This window comes from Lolium rigidum, chromosome 7, assembly GCF_022539505.1.
Source record: "Lolium rigidum isolate FL_2022 chromosome 7, APGP_CSIRO_Lrig_0.1, whole genome shotgun sequence".
In the NCBI taxonomy this organism is placed as follows: Eukaryota; Viridiplantae; Streptophyta; class Magnoliopsida; order Poales; family Poaceae; genus Lolium; species Lolium rigidum.
Genome location: NC_061514.1, coordinates 146449685 through 146462045, shown reverse-complemented (window position 1 = coordinate 146462045; position 12361 = coordinate 146449685). Strand labels below are relative to the sequence as shown.

The window sequence follows — 12361 nt, the reverse complement described above, 5'->3', positions numbered from 1 at the left end:
AGAATTAATATAGTTCCCCATCAGATTTAAGTTGCTACATCGATCTATAATTGATGATGTCGTTACTCCAATATACAATCATGTGCCCAACTTGCACCCACCAGTTCAAATCATTGGGTTGACCACCTTTGGTCGTCCCCACAAAGAATCAAACCCAAAGTGACCTTTGCCCTGCATGCCTCTCACTATGGCGAGCTCACCTAGCTCGCCGCCCCCATATACATGCATGATATGATATGCGTACCCAAGATTAGTTTATATATTCCAACTAATTATTTCCTAAGATCGATTGATTAGCAAAAGGAGCTAGCGGAGTATCATATAAGGACGGATCACACCTTGATTAGTCTCGTTAGCTTGTCATGGCCAACCTCCACCCCACTTAACGAACTTTTTTCCACTTTCCCGCGCTTATATATACTACCATGCAACACCGTCCCATGCAGCATCCATCCAACCACCATTTCAACCACCTCTGACCTCCGATCTCTCTCCTCTCCACTTGTCAACCATCTTTCACACACACTCTCTGTTTCGCTAGCTCTAGCTCTGGTTCGTTCGATCGCAGGCAAGATGAATATCTCGTCCTACTTCTTCTCCTCGTCCTCCTCATCCTCCTCGTCATCGGACAAGAAGTCGTCGTCCTCCAAGCGCCGGCAGCAGGCGGCGCAGCAGCCGGACTCCAACCCGACGCGCTACCTCGGGGTACGGCGGCGGCCGTGGGGCCGGTACGCGGCGGAGATCCGTGACCCAGCGACCAAGGACCGTCACTGGCTCGGGACCTTCGACACCGCGGAGGAGGCCGCCGTCGCCTACGACCGCGCCGCGCGCTCCCTCCGCGGCGTCCGCGCCCGCACCAACTTCGCATACCCCGACCTTCCCCCGGGTTCCTCCATCACCCCCTACCTCTCCCCGGACCTCACCTCTGGCGACAACAACGTGCAGCTCCTCCAGCCATTCTACGCCGACCCGACGCCCCTGCCGACGCATCAGCAAGCGGCTGGAGGTGGCGCCCACCATGTCGGGAGCGAGTACATGTATGGAGGTGCCGCTGACATGTCGTCGCTGATGGACGACATCGCCATGCCCGATGACCTGCCCATGATCGACGGCGGCGGCGACATGGACTACTCCATGTACGACACCAGCAGCAACGGCGCCAATGCCGGTGGCGGCGGAGGGTGGTGCGACGCGTCCGAGCTCGGAGCGTACTCCTCCGCGCCGGGCGGCGGCCACGGGGTGTACTTCGAGGAAGGCTACGTGCACAGCCCGCTCTTCTCGCCGATGCCGGCCGTCGACGACGCCGGCGCCGACGGGTTCCAGCTCGGCGGCTCGTCGTCTTCCTACTACTACTGATGATGCATCTCGATCACGTGCGCGTCGGTGCCATGTCGACCGCCTCCGCGCCCGCCGTTTGTGCTGCGGTGTGGTGAGTTGCTGGGTGTGCTTAGCAGTTAATTTACTTACTTTGATACGTGTCGTGGTAATAATGCGCTTACTATCTCCTTTTTTTTTACATTATGGGCCTGAATCTTCCCTTCTGGAGATCCATGAGCCGTTTGTATTGGGCTGTACTACGTTTTGCTTTTTTGGGCTTCCTCTGTATGTACAAATATGATCAGTCGGCATACACCTGTGTGTTGCTGGCGCTTCAGTGTAATATTATCCCTGTCTTATGATTTACACATTCATATTTATCAACCTACTTTACTATTTGTCTCGTTATTTTCTGGTATTTGATTTCTCATGTTTAGTGTATTACGATATACGACTGAAAACTTTGCGGGACTTTAAAACGTTGCGGGAAAGTCCCGCACCATTTTTGATCGTACATCGTATAATACACTAAACATGAGAAATCAAATGCCACTCTGTCAGCAAGTTTCCGATTTCGTCCCAGGAATGCATTCTTCTACATAATGACACTCATGATCTGTTTCTTTTTCCTCAATTAAATTCTGACCGCGTGAGAAAAACTAGTATCAATTGTGATGCTACTTCTTATTTGGGAACAGCTCCTACCTTTTTTTTTAGATGAAAACAGCTCCTAGCTGATGCTACTACTATATGTGTGACCATGGAATGGAAGGTTAGAAAAAACATTGTACCCTGCAAGAATGGGCCGTGCATAATCTTCATGCGACGGGCTGGGCCTTGCTGCTTGTACCCACGAACACAACTTCTGATATATTTCCTCTATTCTAAAATAAGTTTCCCAACTTTTTCAAGATACGAATGTATTTACACATTAAAATGAGTTTAGATACATCTGTATCTGAAAAAAATTGTGATACTTATTTTGAAACAGAGGAAGTAAATCACAAATTCTGACGTCTTTCCCAACAAAAATGTGAACTCACTTATAGATTATAGTCTACGCACTACGGTCGCAACTACAGCTGTTGAAAAAAAACTACGGACTATGACCGTGGGGTTGCTCGAAGTCATCTAGAAAAAAAGGGTCGCTCTAAGTTTCAGTTTCAGAAAAGCTCCTTAGACATATTAGCATATGCAAGATAAAATAGCATGATGCATAATGCTCATGCATGGCATTGGTAACATGAGTGTACAAAACAACTCTGTAATACAAAAAAAAAACAGAAAAGTCTAAGATGAAGCTTGGTTGACACTAACACATTAGTCGGCTCGTTCACCTCAATGTTAGGCCCATCAACGAGGGCATGCCGTAATGCAGTCTAAGCGACCACATGGGCCACCGATTTTCGGGTCACCAAGTTACAAGGCTTGCTCGCGCCCTATAGCGTCTTATACCAGCGCCCAACAAAGTGAAACTGGCAAGCGCTTGTGGCCCAATGCTGATCAGGCCCTGGTGTTTATGTTTCGTGAGCTGTTGGTGACGTAGCACCACCATAGTACCATACACAGGTAGAGGCCTCGATGGAAAAAAATGCCTCGGTGGTTATTCATGGTTAGCTATGTTTGTTTGCTTGTTTGCTGTAAATGATCAAAAACCCTGTTGGTAGTCTGATCGGTAAATGCTCAAAAACATGTTTAGTTTGCTTGTTTGCTATTGCGTTGTAAGGTGTGATGTAACATCCCAAAATATTCTAGATTTTGGATTTTTAAATTAATGATTTAAGTTGATTGAATTTCTTGACTTTGCTAAAAATTATGAATGAAAATAAAACTTTTAAGGACTTTTTTAAAGGGGAAAAGAAAAAAAATCTTTTCAAGACCTTATTGAATATCAGAAAGAAAACTAAAAGTTTTATAATCGTTTCTTAACCTTGTGAAATGGTGTTCAAAATATTTGATTTCGATTTCCCCTAACCAACAAACTAATTTCCAAAATATTCAAAAGTCATAGTTTTTGAAATAATTGATTTTGGCTTGCTCCTTAAACCTAAAGGTGTTTAAAAGTTCTCCAAATAGCCCTGCAATACAAAATAACCTGAATGTTTTGGTTTCGAAAATATTTTAATTATTTTCTTGCATAAGACCCAAATTCTATTTCTAGTTTTGCTAATGGTCTATTATGTCGAGTGCATATAAATGTATTTTATATTTTTGTGGGACAGTAAATTAACTTCCATAATATCTTAAAATGTCACTCTAAATTTTACAAACTCCCAGAAACTATTTTAGTCGGAACTCGAGCTCTGCAACTAATTCTACAAAGAAAATTAAAACATGAAAAAGGAAAGAAGAATTAAGAAGGAAAAATGAAAACAGAACGACCGGCTGGGCCGGCCAAGCCGGAACCGCGCACGCGCGTACGCGCAAAGCCGAGCGGCAGCTCCACTCCTTATCTCCTTCTTTCTTTTTTTCTCAAAAAAAAAAAATCTCCTTCTTTCTTTTTTTCTGCTGACAGTGGGACCCACCAAGCATCTTCAACATCCGGATTCCATCTCGCATACGGAAACGATAGTGAACCAAAATCCACGAAAATCGCAACGAATTCGTGCCCCTTTTCCACGCATAAAATCCCTATAAATACCCACATATCATCTCTGTTTGTGCCCCTCCGAAACCCTAATTTTGGTGCTGCCAGGCCGTCCAATTTCGCCACCGGAGCCCCGCCTACCGCTGCAGTATTCCGTCGATTCCGACGAAAATTCGTAAGCCCCGCCGACCAATATTTGATCCAACCTTCTTATTCTGAACTTGCACATCATCTGAACCTCCTGGTTTGTTTTATCGCGCAACAAATCGATGACTCGGTTGATTTCAAGTTCGCCGCTATCGGGAGCGCCTCCGTTCGCCTTTCGCCGCCGCAGGAGACCGTGACAGGACACTACAACTACGCAGACGACCTTGCCGTGACGTTCTGCATGCCGTTCCCTACTTCTACTGGCCGCTGGATCACCCGCAGCGTCGCCGACACCCTCGACCGAGACCGCCGCGCGCCGTGTTTTTCCTGCGAGACTGGGACTACTCCCCACGGTGAGCTGCTGCTATCTTCCACTCTTTACGGTCAGATTGTGATCCAACAGCTAAAAATAGATCAAAGTATCAGCTAATCAGGATGCAGCCAACTTACACGTTTCCGATTGATGAATCGGTGCGTTTTGTGCTAACTTATCCACATAAGAAAATTTGAATATTTCATATCTCTCAATTTAGAGATCGGTTCTCAACGATTCTTCTTGCGTTGAGTTTACAATTAAAATACTTACGACTTTCGTGTAGAGAGATTTTCCATCCCGATAAAATTTTCCGGACAATTTTTCGTACAACATCAAAATTTAACCCCTACGTGTTTAATCTTGTAAACATTATAGATAAATGTACACATGACCAAATATAGCAAACAATATACCCCTGAATTCAGAAAAATGAGTAGAACCCAATGATGAAATAAAAATTGGCTTTTGGACAAGTTGAAAATATTCAAATTTTAAAGATGTGAATTTGAGTATTTTTAACCTAATCCAAGTTCTAGCAATATAAATAAAATGATTCTTTTTGCAAATGGATCATATCAATGTCCTCATCCAATAATATTAATGCCAAAAATATTTGAAACCATTTGCAAATATTCATTTAAAGCTAAGAATTTGAGTATTTGCGACATGAAATAAAATGTTTGAATCATTTTTGAAATGATTCTGTTGCCATTGGTTAAAAATAAGTTTAGCAAACCAGTAACACCAATTCCCAAGCTAGTACAACCCTTTTTGAAATTTTGAAAATTCAAACATGAGGATTTGAGTAATTTTGGCATAGCTTAAATTCTATAAATCTTTTTAAGATGATTCCTTTTGCAATTGAATCACATTGGAACTCTCCATCCAGTAGGACACCTGTTTATTTTAGTTGATCATATTCACTTCACATGCATACGACATAATCCATAAACCCTACTTGATCATATCTTTTCTTTTGAATATGTGTTACTTATCAATATCCATCGAAACCATTATCATAATTAATTTTTGTAAACATTGAGGTTAAAGCTTAAACTCGTAATTCCATTTTGCCAAAGTGAATCATATGATCATACCCATCTACCAAAATTATTTAGATATTTTCATCATGTCCAAGATCATATCTATCCTAATTATATTTGCCTAGTTCACAATATTCAAACTACACATGAGTTATTTGAGTAAATTGTGACAAATCCTGTTTATAAATTTTCTCTGTGCAAATGTTGTGGAGACACTCTACACATGTGTTGAAACCTTAACATCTTTTATAATCTTTAATCCACATCTTGAATTATCATTCATGTCTATCCAATCTCAGGCCATTCGATCATATTTATTAAGCTTGGGCTATTCAAATTACAAATAAGTCATTTGAGTAATTAAATATACCATTAGTTCATACCCAAGTCTATGTGTGAATTTGTGCTACTTTGATAAGTGTTTTCACACTAGGTCAAGTTGCTTTTTGAATTGCACTTGCGATGCTTGTGAGATTTTCTAAAACACAATCATCATTATAATTATCCATCCTTGAGTAGCAAACAACCATGGACCATAGGTTCTTATCAATCATTTTCTTCTGAGCACTTGACTTAGACAACCACTTTCTTTCCAAGTATTTGACCCATCCATTCAATATCTCAAATTCATATCTTGCAAGCCATACCTCTGCCACACCTTCAATTTCACAATTAACCATCAATTTAATGAAAACTAAAATAAAATAAATAACAAATCTTTCTAAATTATTGCCTTGCTTGATTTTTGTTGTTTGAATGTGAAAGGACGAGATGTCGCCTAGAGGGGGGTGAATAGGCGTTTAAAAACTCTTACGGATTTGGCTTGTAAGAATGCGAAATTAAACTAGCGTTTATTTCACAAGCACAAATCCTAAATAAGCTAGGCTCAACAAAGTGCAACAACAACAACTAGAGCTAACCAAGATAGGCACAATATATATGAACAACAAGTGATAGCAAGATATAATAGATACTTCAAGCACGATGGCTATCACAAGGAAAGTAAGATCAGGTATAGAAATAACCGAGGCACGCAGAGACGAGGATGTATTCCCGTGTTCCCTTCCTTTGCAAGAAGGTACGTCACGTTTGGAGGGATGGAGGTCCCACGAAGGATTCCTCAACTCCACGAAGGCTCACCCTATTCTCCGAGCCAAATCCACGAAGGATAATGGACCTTTTCTTATGGTTAGCTTTTCCTCCACTTTGGAGATGGCAAGCTCCAAGACCACTTCACAAGCTCCACGAAGGAGAAGCCCGGGCCTCTTCACAATCTTCCTTGAAGAGATCACCGGAGCACCAACCGCCAAGCCAACTAGGAGGTCTCCCTCCAAGAGTATCAAGCTCACGGTCTCTCACTCGAACTAATCGTGGTGGAGAGCTCAACACTATGCAATGATGCAAAGCAAGAACACTAGAGGTGTTCTAGTCCTTCACACTCAAATTCCACCTGAGCAACAAATGCTAGGATGAGATTAGAGAGGAAGAACAAAGAGGAAATCAATAAATGACTCCAAGATCTAGATCTAAAGAGTTCCCCTCACTTAGAGGAGAGATGGATTGGTGGGGATTGTAGATCTAGATCTCCTCTCTTAGATCCCTCAAGAATGAGCAAGAATCATGGGGGAATCAAGAGATAGGGAAAGTTCTTCAAAGAAAACAATGGAGGAGGGAGGGTATAAGAACTTATCCAGCCTAAGGTGGAAGAAGGCCTATTTATAGTCTAGCGAGAAAAATAACCGTTGGGTGAGTTTCAGCTCAGCACACTCGAGGAGGCTGGTCAACCGGGCCTGGGGCCGGGCCGTCCGGTCCAGGTGCCGGTCAGACCGGGCCACAGGCCGGACCCGGCCGGTCCAAACCGGGCCTATGACCAGGCCATGACCGGGACACTTCTGTGTCTTACAGTACATGGCCCCGGTTGGCACCAGTCCACAGGCCGGTTTGAACCGGGCCATCCGGTGGGACGGCCGATCACGCCGGGCGAGAAACCGGGCCAGCATGAAAAACATGTTATACAAAAACTGTGATAACTTTTGTGTCCGGACCCCGATTGACATGAAACCAATTATGTTGGAAATATGGAGACTCCTCACAGGATATTTTTAGATTTTTTTAGAGAGGGAGTCTCCCACCATCAAGAAACGGTGAAGATGTCCAAACTCGAAAACGCAATAGAAGATGCATGCGGATTCCGTTTTCGATGAACTTGAGCTTGTTGTAAAGCTAGCAACAAGCTCAAGAACCTCTCACAGAGAAACACCAAGAAGCAATAGGCATATGTAAAGTATGCAAAGAATTGAGCTCCCTAAGACGATGTGATCAAGTTACCCAACCGATAGCCCCTCATGATAGTGTGGCTATCTATCCTATAATCCGGTCTCCCATCAACCACCTTGAGACTGGTAAAAGGAAAACCTATCAAGGCCATACCTTTGCCTTGCGCATCCCGCTTGATCTTGATGATAACTCTTCAAGCTCCACTCAAGCCGGAATGCCTCACTTAATCATTGTTGCTTCGTGAAGACTGACAAATGCTCCCCCATACACCATGATGGGAAAGCTCCATTGATGCACATCTTCACATGTCCATTATCACCAAATGGACGGCAAGCTTCAAGCATATGATCCTCTTGAGATGCTCAACTTGAACTTTCCCAACTCAACCTTGATGACGATCACCACTTGACGTCATCCTCTCATGGGCTATATGAGACCTCACTTTTGATGCATGCCCATGGAAAGATACCTAACCCACATAGACAACACAAGGGCACATATATGATGGGTTAGTTCATAAAGCATAAATGACAAGGCTAACCATACCACGTGACTTCACGTGGCACATTCTTCATGCTTCATGTGTTGACCAAACTTGAATCTATTCTTCACTCTTTGTATTGGTCAACCTTGTATCTTCTCATGCTCTATCATACTATCTTGAGGTGTATAAAGAATTCTTCATTTGTTTGCATGCTCTAAATCTTAGTAAACCATAGCTCAACTTATGAGACTATCATGACACCGACTTAGAGCCATAACTTGAATTCTTCACTTGGAATCAAGCTCTCAAGATCTTGATCATTCATTGCTTATCACATAAGCTAGAGCATGGCTAATATTGAGTTCCACATAAGAACTCTATCTTCATTTCTTCTTGTTGATCATATCACAGATATATCTTCAAATCGATGATCTTGATGCCAATACACAAGGTATATCTTTATCTTCATGGCATCCATACTTGAATCCAACACATGGAATACAAGTAGTACCTATGGAATATTCCTTCATATAAACTCAATGAAAACATTAGTCCATAGCGGTTGTCATTAATTACCAAAACCACACATAGGGGCAATATATACAGGGGCGCGAGCATCTCATCTCCTCCCGACTAAACCCTAGACGCCGCTGCCGTAGCGCCGCTTCCTCTCAGCTTCCAGGAGATCCACCATGAGCAGCGCCGGACGCGGCCAGGCTGCCGCGCCTCCACCTCCACCTTCACCTCCCACTCCACCTTCTCCGGCCTCGAGCTCCTCCGAGGAGTTCGACTCCGAAGACAGCACCGACCTCCTCCACCCGGTCAGGGACGCCGCGGCCCTGGCTGAAGCGGAGAAGGAAGCACAGGAGGAGCTGGCGGGCCATGCGGCGTTGGACGCCGAGCTGGAACAGCGCAGGCTGGCGGCCGCCGCTGCAGCAGAGGACTCCGACTCGGAGATATCTTGGTCCTCCGATGACCCTGATGCGCCTACGCCGGAGGAGAGGGCGGCGGAGCAGAGGGCCATCGTCGAGTCTTTAGAGACGCTCAAGGACGACGCAACCAACGCGAGGCTGGAGCAGGCACTAAGCCAGGACGCGGTGGCGCACCGAGCCATAGCGTCCGCGCGGGAGGCGGCGGAGAAGCAGGCGACGGAGCGACGCAACGATGGTGCTGGCCCGTCAGGAAGCAAGTAGTCTAGGCCTATAGATCTACTTTATATAGTTTTTATGCATTTTTATGTACTACTTTGAAAGTTTTTAACTATGTTGCAATTCAAAAAATGGGTCGCCCCGGTGGGAGCACACCCAGACGCAAACGGACGCGCGGATAAAATATGTCCGCGGGGAGACGCAAATGGACGCTTGCGACCACTTTTGGGCGTCTGAAATGCGTCGCGCCGCTAGAGATGCCCTTAAGCACATAGATTCAACCATTATCTGGTCGGATCGTTACATGTGAGGTTGCTATTATGTAGTATGATGATTTCGTCAATGAAATCGGGGTGATCCCTTTTTATCTAAGAAGCTATGTTTGTTGAGAATTTAACACTTGAATAATCTACAAATCGACAATGCATTACTTTTCTTAGAGAATCCAAATCAATAATTACAAAGAGCATTACAGGTACACTCCAAAAATCCATCACGACAAGATTGTAAAACAAAGTGTACACTCTAGAGCAAAAAATGTTTGTTGAATCATTAAGCATACAATTGACGTGACAGAATGGCACAGATGAGAACCCACCGCGATCACCATAATGTTCTAAAACACATCACGTGTGCCAGGTCGTTCCGTAGCATGAGACATGACACTTTTTTTGAGGGGTAAGGAGATTGTGTTAAGATATAATACTCCCTCTTTCTAAGGTTTGTCTAAATCTAAACGCATCTAGAAACTAAATAATGTCTACATACAGACAAATCTTAGATGTTTATTTATAGACAGAGATAGTAGTTAAGTTACAATCCTTTTAGAAGGGTATCCAAACTAACTTCTAGCCCAGACAATAATCATAAAATAGTATGGATCTAGGTCTAGGCCAAAAGTTATTTTGGATAGGATGAGACATGACACGTTGAACCACACAGAGACAATCGAACGCCAAGATGATTTTTTCAAAACCTTCTCTTAACCAATGGTCAATGCACGCCTAACAATGAGTGCTTCAGCTAACACTGGTGCCATAAACTCATCAAGTACTTGGTTGCATGTAACCAAACACATTACGAGCAGCTTCAATGGTGAAGCTGGGGGGTGAGATGACCCCACAACTTTTCTACAAAACCCCTTCATTTTGTAAATTTTTACAGATATGTCCCTAGTTTCTAAGAAGGCTAACCCAACGGGTTTTTGATGATGCATTTGCGACTGATGTGGTTCATGATCACAACGCTTATCCCCATCCTCGAAGAAGATAAAAACAATGTTGCATCCACATTAGCAAACACCGTACATTTCAGTAGTGACAACTAACGGGACATGGATGAACTATAAAAGAACCTACATGCCTCCTAGAGGGGACTTGAATAGGTGATTAGAAACATTTACTGTTTTGTCTTGATTAATACTTCAGCTTCTGAAGCAAAAAAACCTATATATGTTAGGCTTATCTATGTGCACCTACACTTTGAATTCTCAACTAGGACATGTGGAGAGACCTTTGGAGTCTGTGAAGATATTGATAAATTGTGAAGTAATAAATGTGTGTATATTCAAACACACACAAACCTGCCATATCCACTTACAAAGGGACTATCACATAATGTGATAGACAGTGCATCAAGAGAGATGTGTTTGAGACCCATGAGTGTTATGCCATAGTGGTAACTCAACCTTCGTGATCTGAGATCCCCTGAAATAAGACCCTAGAAGAACAGTGCATCATAGAGTATTTTAAAACCCGCTCTAAGAAATAAGTTGTAAGGAAGATTGCAACAAGTATTAATGTATTTTTCATTGGCTATGATTAGCAAGGATGTTGTCATACAAAGTATTCTTGAGAGAACACACCTATATGAACGATCTTGGATGTTAAACTTTGCAAGTTATGATAATTGAGGGAACTCTAGTAAGCTCACGAAGAGACCACAGAGTGTGACGTAAATGCTCCACCCGTGAGCTAGTCTACTTGCTGCCCTAGTTATAATTTTGAGTGAAACCGTTCACACAAAACTTTCCATTTAAGACGTAGTTTATTTTTCAAGTAGGGATGGATTAGTTTAAATATCTAGATAGAAGTTCAACTTCAATATCTGCTGAAACACCGATATAAACAAAAAAAGTAGTGGGAATAGAAAAATCTTTAAATGGGTATTTGAGATTTGTTAGGGATTGCTAGGTAATATTAATATATGAGTTTGACCCCGAGAAATATCAAAAATTGACAATAAATCTCGAAGGCCAATGCGTGACAAGAGTTGGAGGTGAAAACTGTAGGCTCACATTGATAATGGGAGGATAGTTAGACCAAATAAAGCGAACACCACATGCACGTTCTCACTTGCCTTGCTTGGTTGGGCTCGGGCACGGAGTAGGCGTGTCACATGCACATGAATGGTCCACTAGTTGGAAACAGGAGAGCAGGTTTCCGAAATGTCTTACTCTTGTAATCATGTATGCGAGGACAAACAAGATTCTTGGGAGGCGCTCGCGCGAATGCTCGCGTTTGTCGCCATGGGTCTTCTACTATCCAAGTCAGGCAGTGTCTTGTACCACCATCTCCGCCCTGTCTTGTTCGACCGGTCTTCACCAACTTTATCATAAACAACGTTACCGATGCACCAATGCAGCAATGCCTACTTTGTCTACAAAGATGAGTACATGCGACATATTCCGATATACTCATTTATTATGGTTGTTGTTTTATATGCACTGGTAGCAGTTGATGTTTAATATTCTAGAATCAATCATGAATTTTTTTCCTAACTATCAAACATGTTTTAGTGCTATAAGTTTGTTCTTTTATTATTAATATTTGATATATTTTTATACGTTATTCGGAATAGCGGTACAATACATAGTAAAGTTATAAAATTAAGTAAAAGTGCACTTCAGTATATTATTAACATGGATTTCTCAAAATTTATATCTCGCCTTACCTTTCGCTCGGGAGGCTCAAATTCATGGAGACTGGTTGCTTGTTGTCTTGTCGAATTCAAAATTCAACTCGAGTTCGACTTTTTGGTGGA

At 42.8% G+C, this 12361-nt stretch overlaps 1 protein-coding gene across 1 annotated transcript; it reads left to right on the top strand.

Annotated features, from left to right (window-relative positions):
• The first annotated feature begins 573 nt into the window (after positions 1-573).
• LOC124670195 (ethylene-responsive transcription factor LEP-like) lies at positions 574-1356 on the top strand. Its single transcript, XM_047206707.1, has one exon. The coding sequence runs from the start codon at positions 574-576 to the stop codon at positions 1354-1356; it is 783 nt and encodes a 260-aa protein (XP_047062663.1).
• Positions 1357-12361: the final 11005 nt, after the last annotated feature.

Excerpts from the sequence above, each read along its gene's own strand:
- LOC124670195 (XM_047206707.1), top strand. The coding sequence starts at position 574 with ATGAATATCTCGTCCTACTTCTTCTCCTCGTCCTCCTCATCCTCCTCG.